General features: G+C 45.0%; 1 protein-coding gene across 8 annotated transcripts in view; it reads right to left on the reverse strand.

Annotated features, from left to right (window-relative positions):
- IRAG1 (inositol 1,4,5-triphosphate receptor associated 1) overlaps positions 1 to 18272 on the reverse strand; it is a 116275-nt gene that overhangs the window by 17300 nt on the left and 80703 nt on the right. For all 8 annotated transcript variants that reach the window (XM_037133839.2, XM_037133841.2, XM_053672970.1 and 5 more), the window contains 7 exons: positions 13543 to 13573; positions 12047 to 12187; positions 10893 to 11024; positions 7572 to 7713; positions 4375 to 4424; positions 3745 to 3852; positions 1454 to 1521 (listed from right to left, as the gene is read on the reverse strand). In XM_037133839.2, the coding sequence (XP_036989734.1) occupies positions 1454 to 1521; positions 3745 to 3852; positions 4375 to 4424; positions 7572 to 7713; positions 10893 to 11024; positions 12047 to 12187; positions 13543 to 13573 (672 nt within the window). The remainder of the gene's footprint in view (positions 1 to 1453; positions 1522 to 3744; positions 3853 to 4374; positions 4425 to 7571; positions 7714 to 10892; positions 11025 to 12046; positions 12188 to 13542; positions 13574 to 18272) is intronic.

An 18272-nucleotide genomic window follows, 5' to 3' on the forward strand; every position in this document is an offset into this window, starting at 1 on the left:
GAAGGGAGAAATTTTAGTATGCCTCTCACTCAGGGCATGAGTGCTGCTTCTATAGAGATCCATAGGTCATGATTCCAGGAACCTGATAAGATTCTTTAACCTTAATTACACCCATGTGGTTGTTAATTTGTCATCCCTTTATAATTTCCTTATAGTGACCAGGAAAACAGGGAAACAAATGAACAAGTGTACCCTATACAATATCAAGGACCTGTAAGCTTATGTGGGGTAAGGTGGCAAAAAGAGGAAATGCTGGAGCAAACTTCAAGACTAATGTGGGGTAAGCCGCTGAGGGACAGGTTTGTGGCTGATATGCCGAGAGGAGGAAAGCAGGCTACGTCTGGGGGTGGGGAGCTTGGGAACTTGTCTGTACCGAAAGGGGGCCCAACACAGACATTCCTTACAGGTCAAGCAAAACTATTCTAACAGCAATGAAATAGAAAAAGGACCAAAGCTGTCTCAAGGCAAGGAGGAAGGAAGGCTAGAGGTGGATGTTCTACCAAGTGAGGAAAGACACAAGGGGAAAGTTCTGAGAGGTGGCAGCTGTGATCCAGATGTTTTCCAGCAAGCAAATGAAAGAACTGAAAAGCAAGTTATAAACTCCTCTGAGTGTGTAGAAACAGTCTGCCTTGCCTTGGCTGAGGATGAAAAGGCCCACGAATTGCACAGATGTGCAGACAAGTTAGGCACAGCACACCCCGTTGGCTGCCCATCCAACACTCCTCTCCTTCCTCCTCCCTAACAGCAACCCGATTTTGTTTAAGAATTTATTCTTCTTTACAAAGAATTTTGCTTCACAGCAAAATGACTTCACAGCTGGCCCTCTCTTTCCATCTCCAGGGGATAGTTTAAGACCATGACAACGATCCCATTCCCAAAGCCTGTGACTGATGTTTAGAAAAGGGCCAGGATCCAAATCTGCCAACAAGATAAGAAGGAAGGCTGAAGAAAGGCTTCTGGGATCATTCCTAAGAAAAAAACATGGGGAAAGATGGTCCCTTTTACTCTAGAAATTGTCATGTCTGGATAGGACACCCGGAACTAGCAGCCATTTGTCACGAGTTTCCTGATGAAGTTAATATATAAACTGGGCAGAGGCAAGGGGATTGCAGAGAGGCTGAGCTGGGCTCTGCTGTACCTGGGGCAGCCCCTGCTCTGGACGCAGGTAAGCCCTTTGAGTTGGGGCTTCCTTGTATCTGTAGTCCAGAGAGTCCCAACCAACAGGGAAGGCTTTGATCGCTAGTAGACCCTTGGCTTAAGCCACAGCATCTTCCTCATCCAGGAATTTTGCAAACTAAGTCTGAAATCTTTGTGGGCCTCAGAGTCCCACTTATGTCCCCTAGAACTTAATTTGCTTTCTGTCACATTTTGGGAATGAGAGTAGGAGGAAAGGCGAATTGGGGAAATTTTCCTCAGAGATCCCCCAAGTTCAGAGGAACAACGACAAACTTACTTTTCCAAAAGTGCGGGCAGTGCTGAGGTGACGACAGGTAGATTGCCTTTCCCATTAGGGGATTCCGACTGAATGGAAAACGGGAGACACAGAAGTGAGGATTAGCTAGGAAGGAAGAAACCAGAGCTGCTGGGTGTCTGGTGACGCTGGGGGTGCAGGGGCGGCTGCTGCTCCGCCTCTTTCCCTGTCCTCACTCCTCACGCTTTCGAATCTCCACCAGGCATTCGGCCTTTCCTCAGGCCTCCTCTGTCCTCCTTTCCTTCGGCATGTGCACAACTTGCAACTTTTACTTTTCCTCTTCCAAGTTTTGTTGAGAGAAGAGTTTACATTTGAGGCCCCATTCTGGAGAGGAGCCCTCAGTTTTTCTCTGTCCCCCGTTTACTGACTTGGACTAAATACCTGTGGCCTGCCTATCAAACATAGGCCCCAGGGGCCCTGGGACAGACTCATGTTAGCCTGTCCCTGCCCTGGAGACACAGCTCTGAGATGATTCTCAGGAGATGCCTGTCCTTACTGGAGCCCGAACCATTGTATGTTTCTCTGCAATAAATTCTCTAGGATGACTGCATTGTTTTGTTGCAATGAATTTGATTTAAGCGGTGGTTCTAACCTCTGAATGGACATTAGAATCAACTGGGGAAGATTTTTGAAAGTCCTGATCCCACCCAGAATCTTGGGGTGGGGCCTGGGCATGGAATGTTTAAAAAGTACCCCATGTCATTTTCATGTAGCCCTGTTTACCAACCCCTAGCCTAAGATACATATATCTCCTTTATACACTTGGTATAGTATGAGAAATAGATCCTTTAAAACATGCTAATTAGCCCTCCCTAAGCTCCTTAAAACAATTTTTTTAGGTTCCTTTATTTTAGTGGATGATTCGGGAGTTTATGCTGATCTCAGAAATTACTGAAAAGTTCAAGGCAGGAGGAGGTGGAAGAAGTTACAGAGTTATTGCCACCTATCGGCACAACAGAGCTTGAATCGGCCGCCTGTTGCTTTCACACTCGGATTGTTCCTCATGAGCAGAGGCATCAAGAAACAACTGGAGAAGAATTAGACACTTTAGAGAGGATTAACTAGGTTCACAAAAACCTGGAATCTGGAAAATGTCATCTAGGAACTGTCTTTGTGTAAAAAATTGAAATGGATTTTTCACTGATTATAAGTAATACATTCTTACTGTAGAAATATAAAAAGGCAACCAGAAGATACAAATCACCTCTGGTTTTACCACTGTCCATAGATAGCAATTATTATTCTACGTGTAAGCTTTCAGAATTTCCTGTCTACACACAGAAAACCATTTTTTAAAGTACTACACAATAGAATTATACTGCATATACTGTTTTAATTGGTTTTTACTAATAATTATGAAAAATTCGTCATGTCAATAAATATAGGGTGAGGCAAAAGTAGGTTTACAGTTGTGAGTACACAAAACAGAGTTTATTCATGTATTATTGTTAATTAATTATTATGTTATTTTTCCATACAACTATAAACCTACTTTTCCCTACCCTGTATTTATATTCTTTTTTTTTAAGATCTCATTCATTTATTTTTAGACAGAGGGGAAGGGAGGGAGAAAGAGGAGGAGAGAAACATCAATGTGTGGTTGCCTCTTGCATACCCCCTACTGGGGACTTGGCCTGCAACCCAAGCGTGTGTCCTGACTGGGAATAGAACTGCTGACCCCTTGGTTTGCAGGCCAGTGCCCAATCCACTGAGCCTCACCAGCCAGGGCTGTATTTATATTCTAAACATTATTTTTAGCAACTACATAGAAAGCCTTTATAGGGATGCCCATAATTTATTTAACTAATCTCTTATTAATGGACATTTGAGTAGTCTCCAGTTTTTCATTGTATAACAATGTTGCAACGGATTGAGGCAGGATCACATTGGGTTTCAAGAATTCAAGCTCCAGAATCAGAGAGCCTACGGTTCAAAGCTCAGCTCTGTTGCTATACACTGCAGCCTTCAGCTGTTTGCGCCCATTGCAGAGGGGGACAAAATCACACGTACCTCGAAGGGCTGTGGTTTGGGCATGAAAGAGGAGACTGCTTATAAGCAACACAGCACCTTGCTCAAGGACACTGAGCAAGGACCTTCTAAGGTCAGTGGGAGACATGGAGCCTGGTGTACATGAGAATTTTAAGTCCACAGCCCAGAATCAGTGCTGGGAACGTCCTCACTTTGTTGACCCTGCCACCATCTAGGTCACCCCCATAAGAGTGAGCATGAGGGAGAGTCAAATCAAGCCAGCAGGCAAGCATCACCATACTCACCAGGGCTGGTAAGGAGGGGATGGGTGATGAGCTTGCAGGCTGACTGGGCAGGTTCAGGGCATTGAACTTGGGGACCACGGCAACGCTGACCCTCCGGCGGGGCATGTTCTGTAGAAAAACAAGAGACCAGGCCTACTATCATGGAGGGAGGAGCACCCACAGTTCAGAAAGACCCTGAAAATACCTACTCATTCCTAATGTTGTAATAACATTCACTGGATATTTGGGCTTTTGGGTGGTGATGGTGTTGGGAGCTGGTGTGGAGAGAGTGCCCAAGTTGACACCAATTTTCTATTACTGGTGATGTTTCTATTTGAGTTTATAAAGTCCTGAAGAAATGAAACAGAAATGACCCCCAGTCTCTGGTTAACATCCTGGATAGTGTATGGAAACTATAGCAATACCAAGGTTTATACATCATTTCATATTCACTTAAGGGATGGGATAATCAGGAAAACCATGAGCCAGAGAAGGTTAGAGGATGAGCTAGAAGGGGTAAGGATCGGAACTAGAGACTCTGTCCAGAGGTTCTCTGCCACCCATAGATTTTTGAGTGAATGCTCTCCTGGGTGACTGGAAACTTCTGTTGTACTTCCTCTGGGAGCCCTGGTATTCCTTGAACATGCATACCTTTCCCAGAGTGAGGGACATGGACCGCGCTGTGCGAGGGACCCCGTCTTCTGCAACAGGAGGGAACAGAGAGGAGAACTCAGGTAAGTTTTCAGAGTAGGCTCCAGCAGGAAACGGACAGTCAAAAACTAAGCCAAGGTATCTATGGGCCAGAGGCCCCATTGTCACGCTCTTCTCAGATTCTCCGCCTATTGCATCACCACCTCTGTCACAGCTTGTACTTTTGGGGTCTGCACTTTCCCTATGAGGAAGGAGAAAGTATTTTTTAACCTACTACATACAGCCCAGGGCAACACCAGACAGACTCCTTTGATTTCTTTCTCTGCTGTTCAGTGACTGATATTTCATCCAAGTTCTGTGTAAAGATGCAGTCCTCGGAGAGTCTTCACTTTCCGTGGGAGTCTCAGAGCCGGCTCTCTGGGGTCCTACGCCTCATGTCAGAAGGCGTGCAAGTGCAACAGCACCCAGAGAACGGAGGCTGACCCGTCCCAAGGAGGCTGCAGGGTCAGCTCGGTTTCAGTTCCCTTTTCTTTTCTTGTGTCTGAGTACTTCAATTTTTCTTCCTGTAGATTCAGCAAATTCTTTTAGACTAATGTGTGCTTTACTTTATCCAGCAAAAAGTATCTGTGGTCAAAGGGTCTTCGAGTTTTCTAGTCAGCCAAAATAGCAGAACCAGAAAATATTCTTTGTATATGGAGAGTTCATACACATGATTAAAATACCAGTCTTATAAGCTTGGGCAAAGGGCATAAGTAGAGAATTTATGAGAGTGGAAGTACAAATGTCCAGTGAACATTTGAAAAGGTAAAAAATACAAATTAAAACTATGAGATGAGATACAATTTTGACCCATTAAAGTTAAAGATAGTTTTAAATAGGAAGGACAGGAATGCCAATGGCAAAATGAATTGAACATTATTGTAACCCGGTAAATGGAAATATCATTGGGTTATTTGAAAATAATTTGCTTTAAGAGCCTGATAAATATGTCTTTGCCAAGCAAGTATTTATACTTCTAGAATCTATCTCATGAAGATAATCCAGAAGGTAGACAATAAACACGTTTTATATTTATAAAAAATATAGGTGTTATTTTAGAAAAAAATAGATGCTATTTTTTCTTTTAAATGTGTATCACTTGTTTTGAAATCAGAGATACTTTTATTTCACTGTAGTCTTCAGAGTATCAGGCAAAGACAAAGATTGCCAGAAGACATATAAAGACTTAAAAAATAAACACCATATTAAGGAGTGGCCATAGAGTATCTAATGGGCACACCTGTTGGGGGGACACACTTAGTGAGTGGGTACACCTGTTGCGTGGGGGCTGGCCTCTCTGCACCAGCCCAAGCTGAGCTGTAGCTTGGAAAAACAATGAAGTGAGAACGAATGTCTGAAAACCACTTGTTCACCATTCAGGACTCAGCTACCATCTCTCTTCCTGTAGGCACTTTCTCCTCCCCCAGATTGACGGTGGGGCTGTGCAGCGTGCTCCCACGGAAGTCTGCTTGCTTCTGTCACAGTATTGGCTACACTGCTCTGCCCCACCATGGGTCTGGGAGCTGTCTGTGGTTCGGAGATGTGTGCCCTTGACTTCTGCATTTCTGTATCTCGTGGGCATACCAGAAGTACTTAATACACATTGGTAGAATGAGTAGGTGACTGCTCATTTCATAAATCTTGGCTAATGTGGTTCACAGTAGACATTGCACCTTGCAGGACAGTAATGCGCCGGCCCATGTATTAGGATTCCTTTGATGGCAACTTCCCCAGCTTCCAACCCTGACAGACAGCAGCTTGTTAGAGGCCCAGATGCATGTGGGTCAGGAACCTCGCTGCCAAGATCCAGAGCAGACAGTCTGGAGCTGGGAAGTGTCATTGATATTCCCCAGGAAACTTGTGAAACCTCCTGTTTATAAAGGTTTCTCCATCTGTTATCATTTCTGCACTTTCCCTCCTCCTGCTCTTGGTAACACGGATGTTTGCATTCCATGGGATTCCTGTTGCTGAAGTGTCTGTTTCTCCTGCTAACACACAGTCAGCAGCCAGAGCCTCGACCCTGGCAGCTCCCAAGGAGATGGCCTGTTCCAAGGCACTGTTCTCCTCCTCTTCCTGGGCTGCTTCCAGGCCTGCTGACTCGTCTCTCCACCCCTCACCGTCCACACTCCCCGCATGCATTACCCACTATGAAGTCAGGCAAATCTAAAAGTACAACGTGAAAATGTCGAGTGATGTCAACTCATCAGTGACTCCTCATTGCCTAAGGGACAAAGGCCTGGCATGTGGCCCTGGCTTATCAAGTCTCACCTTCAACTTGTCATTTTCATACCCCAACACTGCAGCCACGTCAAACAGTTTTGTATTCCTCCCATCCCAAACCACAGCTCTATACAGGACTGTTGACTCCACCTGGATGTATTTCTCCCTTTGGCCTGGAGAACCCCTATTTTTATTTTAAAATACTGCCCAGACATCATCCCTCCGTAAAACTTTCCTTGACTCCCTCGCACAGAATCAGGTGGCCCCTCCTTTGTGCCCCTATAGCGATTTTATAGAGCGTTTTTAAAGTAGAGTATTTCTTTAAAACATTTGTCTTGCCCATGAGCCTGCTAGTTGTCTCAGCACCATCTCCTTTCGCCAGGCGCTCAGTCCACCCCCACTGCCCGGACTCCTCCCTCTCTCACTGGGACCGTTGCCGTGGCAGCCTTGCCGGATTCCTGTCTCTTGCTTTGCCCCAGGGATGTCCTGGCTTTACCATAGTCAGAGGGAACCTTCTAAACTCCATATGTGATCATGCCATTTCCCTGACTAAAAGTGCTAATACTTTTGAGGGTAAAGTCCAAATTCTTTAGTACGTGCAGCCTAGAAGGGGGCCCCAAAGCACAAAGGGTCTGGGGTCCATCCTTTCACGAAGTAGAGTGAGCTCTCAAAGCCTGTGGGCTTCATGTAAGTGGTCAGATGCTCTGGGTAATTGTTTCAGAACTCAGGAGGCACTTTGAGGCCATTCAGGTTTTCTGGTTCCAGGCCCCCGGGCTCACTGGAGCAGCTGCTGCGAAGCTCTTGTGGGCAGCACTGAGCAGGGGCAGTAAATCTTGCTCAACCTCAGATAGGTCCTAGGGGAGCCCTGGATCGCAGCCTAGAGACACCAGAGACCCACAATGCAGCCGCAAGACAAGGGCAGGACCCTGGTTCCTTACCAGAGGGGCCGCAACTGCGGCTTGAATTCTGATTCGCCAGTTTTTTAAATTCCATGAGCTCTGCATGGTCCTTCTCATACGTTCTCTTCAGGTTCTCCACATACTGCATCATCACCTCTGTTGCCTTTGACATGCGCTTTTCCTGCAGAGAAGGGGAGCATGAACACCCTGGCATTTAGGGGAGAGAAAGGCTCATTGGCACTTGTTTGCACTGAGTGAGGCTCTAGACTGGGAGAATCAAAAGGATACAGGGACCAATCAGACGTCTCTTCCTTCTAGGAGCTTGCTGTTCACCATGTAAGCTGAGAGCCCCTCACAGCCACTGCACTTGGAGGAAGGACAAGCACTGCCACAATGCCTCAGGTGATGACAGGTGGGAGAGTGTCAGCTCGTGTCAGGGAGGCTTCCTGGAGATGAAGTGCAGTGGCTGTAGGGGTTTGGGCACCACCTGCGCATTCAGATATGAACAACAGAAGGGACAAAGAACATTCAGGACAAAGACTCCAGAGACAGGACACCATAGGGATTGTATCTAGGTAAAGGATTTATTCCTCAAACAGGAGTCCTTTGGAGAGCGAAAGGGAGTGCTATTAACACTTATGTCAGGACCAAAAACCTACCTACAAGACCTGAAACAATAAAATACATAGAAGAAATGGAGGTAGTAAACTTAGGGACCTTGGTCTCAGGATTTTATGAATTTGACCCCAAAGGCAAGGTAAGTAAAAGCAAACAAACAAATGGGATATATCAAACTAAAAAGTTCTGCACAGCAAATGAGACCATCAACAAAATAAAAAGGCAGCCAACCAAATGCAAGAAGGTATTTGCAAATAATACCTCCAGTGAGGAGTTAATACAGTAAATATATAGAGAATGCATACAACTCAACAACAACAACAACAACAAAACAGTCCAATAAAAAAATTGGCAGAGGACCCGAATAGACACTTCTTCCAAGAAGACATACAAATAGCCAACAGAATGTGAAAAGATGTTTAACTCCACCAATTATAAGGAAAATGCACATCAAAACTATAATGAGATATACCCTCACACCTATTATAGGGGTTATTATCAATAAGATAATAAATAACAAGTATTGGAGAGGCTGTGGAGGAAAAGGAACCCTCACCCACTGCTGGTGGAAATGTAAACTGGTACAGACAATGTGGGAAACAATAAGGAAATTCCTCAAAAAGTTAAGAATAGAGTTGCCATATGATCCAGCAATACCTCTTCTGGGCATCTACACAAAAATTTGAAAACGTTTGGTCATAAAGATATATGAACCTCTGTGTTCACTGCACTATTATTCACGGTGGCCAACACATGGAGGAAGTGGAAGTGTCCTTTAATAGAGAAGTGGATAAAGAAGATGGGGTTCATATACTCAAACACAATGAATACTCCTCAGCCACAAAAAAGGATGAGGTTACCACCCTTTGCTACAGCGTGGAGGGATCTTGAGAATATCATGCATAGTGGAATAAGTCAGATTAAAAAAACAGGAACCATATGATTTCACTCGGATGTGGGATATAAAACAGAAAGCAACAAATGAACAAACAAAATGAACAAGCAACAACTTATGACTACGGACAACAGTATGGTGGTTACCAGAAGGGAGGCAGAAGATGATAAGCGGGGTCCAGTATATGGTGATGGGAGGAGACTTGACTTTGGGTGGTGAATGCACAGTGAAATAGATGATGTGTTATAGAATTGCACACTTGAAACATATAAATTTATTAACCGATGTCACCCCAATACATTTAATAAAACTTAAAAAAATTATGCTAGGACAATAGGCAAATACCAGGACTGTCTAGAAAGCCAGGAAGTGCAGGTCACCCCACTTACACAGGGATCAGCAAGCAACTGGGTTTGTTCACAGAAAGTAAAGGCAGTTAGGGCTGGGTTATGAAGGACCTTGTCCTAAAGTAAGTGGGTGACACCACCAGGCTGCCAGTGGCAATCAGACTGATGGGAGTGAGACTGGAGGTAGTGAGCTGTGCCTGAACCAGCCTGATGGAACTAGAGAGAGGCGAGGACTGAGACTCGGAAGCCAGGGGTGGGGAAGCCATTTGGAGAAGGCCGGAGGCTGAAGTGAACACCACCCAGGGGCCTAAAGCACATTTGGGAAAGCTGTACAGATAAGAACATTTTCCTCTGCTTATGCCCCTTGGATCCCTCAGAGAGCATAGGCCAGAGCCTGACTGACCACAGAAAGACACACTCAGTGACCTCAGTGACCACGACCTGGAGAAGTTCTCTACAGCCACGAGGTGAGACCAGCCACTTCCTTCGAGCTCTCCCTTTGTGGCTGCCCCCCGCTGGATTGACTTCCTGTGTGCTACTGCTGGGTCAGGTGTTTTTCCTGCAGAAGATAGAGGGGTAGGACAGCCAGCGACTGTCCTTCCCTTGTTCTGCAAGACCTGCTTGAGGCTGTACCCCAGGAATACCCCGCTGATGCAATCAATGCAGCAGGACATAGGTCCAAGGTAATAGCGGCAGTGATAACAACATACAGAGTTTTGCAAGTATCATAGCAACCCTACATGGCAGATACTATCATCAGCCACATTTTATGGTTGGAAAAGCTGGAGCACAGAGAGCTGGGTAACTGGCCCGAGGCCACGCAGTGAGTCCTGGTGGAGATGAGATTGGACCTCAGGCAGCCTGCTCCTACGACACTATCTAGGATCAGGGCAGTGCTGTGTGTGCTTTGGGACTTCAAAGTGTCTGAGAGGGAGCCTGACCTGGGCTGGCCCCTCAGCTCTGCCAGTCCTACTGCTATTACTTTTCTGAGACTTCCTGTCTTCATCAGGGGATAGGGTGTTTACTTTAACAGCATTGTTGGGAGGACTGAATGAAACAAGGCCATTTTTCCTAACGCATGTTGTCCAAGTACTAGTTCCATGGGACTTGAACAGGTATTTTGTGACCAAAATAAAAGGAGTGGTGGTGGTTCTTCAGTCAACTACATTTGGGAAATACGGTGGTTAAACCTAAACAGGCTCTTCACTGTAACACTCCTCAAAGTGTGTTAGAAATCTCTAAGGAAAGAAGGGAGTATGCAGTAGTTCTCACACTTAGGTGCACACAGAAAGTTTTCCAAAAGGGCTCTTGAGGGTTTAGTGGTCCACCAGAAAAAACGACTCTGAAAAAAACCCCACAATAATGTACATAGGCTGCCCGGCACAGAGGAAGCCTTCAGTAGGTGGTGTCTGTAGTTGTCACTGCCTCCATGATTGCTTTAGTTCCTACGGGCAGGGCAGAGCAGAGCCAGTCAGCGGGCTGGCAGCTTCAGGGCCTCACCTGGCGGATGGCCCCCACCATCTCAGCCCGGCTGGAGAGGCGGGCAGCCAGGCGGTGCAGGACAGCGATGTCCTCCAGCAGCTTCTGGTAGGTCTCCCGGTGCTCACAGTGCTGCCAGAGAGAAGCTGAAGACTGAGGAGTGAGAAGGAACATCACCTAGGGTCCTCACCGGATGAGCCCTGGTCCCTGTCCTGTCTGAAAGGAGTGGCCTCTGCAGGGCCAGGCTACAGCTTCTTCTGGGGATTAGAGAAGCCCAATGTGGACACTCTATATGAGAGGGGACCCCCAAAACTGGAATTATCTTCTGGAGAGCAGGTCCCCTTTAGTACAGGCTTCCCTTGCTAGGTGAGTATTCTAGGATCCCATCTGTATCAGTGCGCCAGCTGGCGTTGTTGTGAGAGGCTGCATTCGGCTTCAGTGAATTTTTTGTGAAGACTCTTTCAACTCGTTTGCCCATTTCATGATGGGTGATTTACAAGCGCACCTGCCCACACTGCGCTGCATGTTCAGCAGTTTTTGAACAAAACCAACATGACCCCAAGCCTATTCACCCGATCTTGCCATCACCCTGAACAACTGTTTTTATTTCCCTGGATGAAAAAAATCCTCAAAGGGAAGTGTTTTGCAGATGTGGAAGAGGTAAGACAAAAAACAGCAGAAGCACTGAAGGCATCAAAATCAACAAGTTCAAAAACTGTTTTGAGCAGTGGAAAAATAATCTCAATAGATGTATTGCATCAAATAGAGAGTACCGTGTAGGTGACTAAAGTTTAAAGATGTAAAAATAAGTACGTAATTTTTGGTTCATCAGTTCCAGGGTTTTGGGGGTCCCCCCTCATACTTAGTGGTCTAAATGGAGGGAATTGCATCCAGGTCTCTGGTTCCCAAGGAGCTCCCTGTGCCATCCCAGCCCCCTCCCGAGGAGCTCCCGAAGGCTCACAGGGCTCACCCACTGCCCTGAGGTGACCCAGACCTTCCAGGTCTCTGCCTCAGCTCCTCCCAGCGCTCTGAGGAAGACTGTCTGGCTCAGGGCCTTGGCCTGATCTCTCATTTTGGGAGATGCTGCTTGGTGACTGAGAAAAGCAGGACCCCCAACATAGCCCTTGGAGAAGCCCCTCCTCTGAGGGGTCCCCAGTCGGGAGCCACACAATTACCGTAATGGAAGCTTTGAAGTTTTCCAGTTCCTTCTCAGTGTTCTCTTCTGTCAGGTTGCGTTCCCTTTCAGCCTGGTTAATTCTAGATTCCAGGGTATAGCTGTCATTTCTAAAGGCCAAGGACAGTTGTACAAACACGTTCTGTTGGGAACAAGAGTATAGGAGAGATGCTGGGAGGAATTATTGCAGAGAACAAGTCTGCAGCTGTGTTCCTTGCCTGAGCATTTTACATCAGTTCCTGGAACCAGTCGCCAAAGCAGCCGTGTACCTGTGAAATTCCTTTTATAGTCAACTGCACAAAAGATGGTGGAATGGTAACCTGAGGTCCATTCTAGGTCCTGCGCAGAACCCGAAGACCAATGCATTTTACTGAGGAATAATAAGAGAATAACACTCGGCTTTTCCCTGAATTTCCAAGAAAATAACATCCTGTATTTAGGTTTAGATAAACTTGGGCCAACACAGCTAATTGTGTAAGCAGTTTGGAGTCACGCAAGGATTTATTACACATAGATTTTGGAGGTTTCACATAAAACCACTATAAAGAAAGTTAGAGACATAAGGCTTATTGACTTACAGCAAACTTGAACTAGCATCTCGCCTAAGTATTCTAAGTGCTCCATTGAAAGCAGCATTAAGAGCTGCCAGGAGAGTGGGTAAGGCCAGGTATGATCCCAACAGGAGCTTTCTGGAACAAATATTCCATGCCAAAAATGCAGCCTGTATGAATGAACTTTGAAAGGTGATATTGATCAGACATGGAATTCCTGGAATAATAGGAAACCACTGGGGAGAAACTACTGGAGGAAATAGACGGACTACACAGGAAGGAGGCAATGGCCTTTACTTTATTTTTACAGCTTTTACTGCTCCGCCTGAGGCAAATGGAAGCAGATTTATATTGTTGAGGAGACATAACTTTGCCTGAGCTTCTGAACTGCATGTAACAAGGCCCATGACAGGCAGAAACCTCCAGACAGAGAACTGAAGGCCCTGAATGGACCCAGTGATAGTGATGATGGCAACAGGGAAAGCTGCTCCTCATTAACCACCTACTATATCCCAGCAATGCGACGAGTTGTAGGCACCTTCGCTCACTCCCACAAAACCCTCTCTATAGGAACTGCTATGTCCACATATAGTTAAAGAGACCAAGACCAGAGAGGCATTAACTTGTTCAAGGTGACACAGAGTAGCAAAGCCAGGATCCAAGCATGGACCGATTCCAAAGTCTGTGCTACTTCTGCCACGCTGCGCACTGACTGTGTCTGCATGCATCCGAGGACGGGAGCTGGCCCTGGTAAACCGGCCACGGCCCGTCTCTACCCAGGTCAGTGGGTGGAGAGTCCCTGTCCTATCCCAGCCTCAGTCCAGTTAAGCTTATCAATAATGCTCAAAGTTTAATGCTCTATATCTGGGTTGCCCCTCAGCAAAAGAGTAAACAGAGCCCATCAAGCCCAGGCTCCACGATTCCATAAAGCGCTCGAGTTACTTACCTCAACTTCCTTTTCAGTGAGCGGAGGGGCACTGTGAAAAAGAAAAGGCACACAAATGAACTTTATCCCACCTACGAAATGCACAAAAAGGTGAATTTGAACAAGCGGCAGACCATGGGCTCCAGAAATGGAGTGAGTGGAGTCACCGAGATGGAAAAGGTTCAGGGTGGGCTTTGTGTGAACTCTGTAACTGGTGAGCCATTCCACCGGATATTGGCTCCTACAGAGGACGTGTGGTAGGAAACATTAGACCCTGGGCCAGTCCTCCCCCAGGGCCTCTGTTATTGTGACTTCGGCCAAGTCGTTTTCATCTCTCACTGTTTGCTCATCTTACAGGAGTTTTATAAGGAATATATGATGTATGTACATACATGTATACATGTATATAGTTACACACGTACGACACACATGTCTTTGTGTAGAAATTTGTATATGTGCATGTGTGTGTTTATATGTGAATATTCATGACATCCACACTCAGGTGTTAGCTATTATGAGTCATTCACAGGCTTGTTTTGAGGACTTAATAAGAAAATGCATGTGGTACATACTTTATTAACTGTACACATCTAAGCAACCATTACTTCTTCAGGGCTACGCAGGTCTGCACAGCCCGACCCTCCTCCTGTCTCTGAGGATTGTGATGAGGGTACATGTGGGCCAAAGAATAAAAGGCAGGAAAGAGTGGCCAGAGCTCTTCTCCACAGCAAGAACTGCTTCTGAGAGCTAGAATCAGAGTTTGTGCAGGAGAGTCCTGGCTGGCACGGTGGTGTCATTCCGAGAGCTTCCTCATCGTGTGTGGTGCCCACAGCAAGCAGTCCTTGCACCTGCATGCACACCGTGTTCCTGCTGCTGCGGCTCTTGCTGGTGGCTAAAGCTAGCCCTGCTCTGTAACCCGGACAATGTAAATAATACACAGGCCCTTTCCTGTGCTGGGCTGGGAGCACTGGGAGAGGTCCTCCCAGCGTCATAGGACTTGGCAACAGAGTGTGCCATTGATAAGACTCTCAGGAAACACAGCTTCCTCCCTCTGACAGGTGTGGAGGAACCTCAAGAGCAAAGGTAGGGGTCAGCTCTCTCAGCAAGTGCCTGGTTCTCACCTCGACAAGTGACTGAGAGCCTTCCTGTCGGGATGAAGCAACAAGACCCCACGGCTAGCAAGTCAGCAAAGTACAGAGCACGAGATAAACAACTGCAAAGGTGGTTGAGGCTTACAATTCTTGTCACAGCCCCACCCATCAGGCCCTTTCTGCTGTGGGCCAGCCAACATAATCTCACGGAGCATGCACACACTGTGTAAATGATTTATCGGAGCTCATTCAGCTTGCCTCTGACTCCTGGCTTTGTTTGGATAGTATGCGGTATTTACACATTTTTACCGCTTATTAACCAAACTTATTTTTCTATTTTGATGACCCATTCTCTGCGTGTTTTCCTTCTTCTTTTTTTTTTTTTTTTTGTATAGAACACACTTTTCAAAAGTATGTATAAAGCCCTGAGAACTCAGGGAGGTGTGCTTTAGCTGAAGGGGCCCCAGGACACAGCCGGCACCTGATCTCGAGAGCTGTGCCTTGGGAACTGGCATAGGCAGTGAGGGGGCAGAGCCTGGGGCTTCCAAAGGGACACAGGTCTAGCAGGTGACATATCAGGTGACCATTCTGGATGGCTTTGCCTGCTTAAAATTCAAGCTCCCTTACTAGGCCTTAGAATAAAATCACGGTCCTCTGTGAGCCGGCCTCTACCAGACTCCCCACTCTCCAGCCGCACTGACCATTCTGTGCCTCAAACACACCTCGTGTGGCCCCAAGGCCTTGGAAGTTACTGTTCTTTCCTTTTGGTTCCCACTCTCTTTTGTAACAACTTTACTGAAATATACTTCATGTACTATAACATTTACAATATAGTAATATTTAATATATTCACAGAATTTTACAATCATCACTATGGTCAATTGTAGAACTTTTTCACCACCACCCCAAAAGCCCCTGTACCCATGAACTAGTAGTCACTCTTTTCAGTCTGTGTCTTTTCCAACCCCCCCCCCCCCCCCCCCACCACACACACAGCCCTAGGTAGCCATTAATCTACTTCTTGTCTTTACGGATTTCCTTATTCTGGATTTCTTATGAATGAACTCATACAACATGTAGTCTTCTGTGACTGGCTTTTTTCACTTAGCATAATGTTTTCAAGGTTCATCCACATTATAGCACATATCAGTATTTTATTTTTATGGCTGAATAATATTCCATTGAATGAAGATATCACATTTTGTTTATCCATTCATCAGTTGATGGACATTTGGATTATTTCCATATTTTGGCTATTATGAAAATGTTGTTATGTACAACTTTTTATACACAAACAACATCTGTGTGGAAAAAGTCCAGCTATTGTTAATATAACTAGAACAGTTTACATGACATCGATATAACCTGGCAGCCACGGAGAGTGGACTGGAATGTGCATTTGTGAACAATGACAACTTCACTGTACTAGTCAGTGGGGGTGGTAGATGCCACTGAGTGAGCATGTGTACTGTGTGGTCCTCGCATTCAAATCGACCGTGTAGAGCAATGAAACTGCAAGAAAATTTGCATTAAGATTGAACATCCTTCTGCAGAAACTATTTGGATGATTCAGAAGGCTGCAGCTATGGACTACTGGTGATTGGCAGCTTCATTACAACAACATGCCAGCTCATGCATCACGTCTCATGAAGACGTGAAACATCAAATTACCCAGGGGGCTCATTTCCCCTACAGTACAGATTTGGTGCCCTGTGACTTCTGGCTTTTCCCCAAACTAAAATCACCTTTAAAAGGGAAGACATTTAAAAATGTCAGTGAGTTTCAGGAAAATACAACTGGGCAGCTGATGGCCATTGGGGGAACTGTGTAAGGTCCCAAGGTGCCTACTATGAAGGGGACTGAGGTGTAATTGTCCTGTGTACAGTGTTTCTTGTATTTTGCATCTTCTTCAATAAATGTCTATATTTTTCATATTACCTTGCTTGATACCTTTGGACAGACCTGTATTTTCATTTCTCTTTGCTATATACCTAACAGTGGAACTGGTGGTCTGTATGGTAACTATGTTGAACTTTTTAAAGAACTGCCAAACTGTTATTCCTAAGTGGCTGTATCATTTTGCTGAGGATTCCAAGTCCTCCACATTGTTTTGTTCATCTTTTTTTTTTAAGATTTTATTTATTTATCTTTAGAGCGGAAGGGAAGGAGATAGGGAGAGAAATATCAATGTATGGTTGCCTATCATGTGTCCCCTGCTGGGAACTGGCCTGCAACCCAGGCATATTTCCTGACTGGGAATCGAACTGCGATACTCTGGTTCACAGGCCCACGCTCAATCCACTGAGCTACACCAGCCAGGGCTTGTTCATCTTTTTTAGTATAACTATCCTAGTGGATATAAAATGTAGCATCTCATTATCATTTTGATTTGCCTTTTGCTAATGACTATGTTGATCATCTTTTCATGTGCTTATTAACTCCTCATATATATTCTTTGAAGAAATGTCTACTTAAATCCTTTGCCCATTAAAAAAATTAGTCATCCTTTTATTAAATTATATGAGCTCTTTATATATTCTGGAAACAAGTCCCTTATCAGATACATGGTTTGCAAATATTTTCTTTTATTCTGTAGGTTGTCTTCTCACTTTCTTGATGGTATTATTGTTTGCATCACAAAATTTTTTAATTTTGATGAAATAACTATTCATATATATTTTTTCTTGTTGCTTGTGATTTTGTTGTCATATCTAGAAACCATAGACTAACTCAAGGTCACAAAGATTTGGTCTTACATTTCCTTTTAACAGTTTAAAGCATTAGCATTTATATTTAGACCAATGGTCCATTTTTAGTTAATTTTTGTATATTGTGCAAGGTAGGGTACAGTTTTTACTTTTTTGCATATGGCTATCTATTCATCTCAGAATGATTTGTTGAAAAAAACTGTGCTTTTTGTGTGGGAATTCCTTTGCTGAAATCTTTGCATGGATGACTTCTTTTTGTCATTTGCATGTCTCAACTTAATTGCTACTTTTTCATAGAGGCCTTCTTTGACCCTCTTCCCAACAGTCCCATGTTCTTCTCTATCTGTGCCCATCTGCCGTCTTCCTAGCTGCTCTGCTATCGGAAATCATTTGTTTTGTTACTTGAATGTTATTTCTTTCCCCGCCCAGAATGTGAGTGCCACGAGAACAGGGACTGTGTCTTTGTGTTCTCCATTCTAATGTGTGGCACATAACAAGTGCTCAATAAATGATTGTTGAGTAAATGCCTGTTTATTGCTCCTTTTGGTGTTTGACCCTGGAATATCTTATTCAGAAACATCTCCTCTTTGCATACCTGTTAACCAACCACTGATCTTGTCTCTAATTTAGGTTCTAGACCTGGTTTTTCTACCAAATCCATTCAGTTTGCTGACCCTACCATGAGTTCTGTCATGGTATGGTTCAATCCCAATTCTCATAGTTCATATAGAACATGAAACAAACTTCTGCATATTAAAACTCAAGTGTAATGCTGGGGAAAGGAATCTTGAAGCTCTGGCTTCCTTCTATTGGATGACATCTTACATGACGGTTTGTCCATATCTCTCAAACCCCAAACCTGAGCTAGAGAGTTCTGGGCCCAAGCAAGGGCCCAATTTGGGAACAGCTTCTACTCAGGCCAGAAGCAGGGAGGCTGATTTAGCGGCCAGAA

This window comes from Artibeus jamaicensis, unplaced genomic scaffold (assembly GCF_021234435.1).
Source record: "Artibeus jamaicensis isolate MK-2021 breed Jamaican fruit bat unplaced genomic scaffold, CSHL_Jam_final contig_797, whole genome shotgun sequence".
Taxonomy (NCBI): Eukaryota; Metazoa; Chordata; class Mammalia; order Chiroptera; family Phyllostomidae; genus Artibeus; species Artibeus jamaicensis.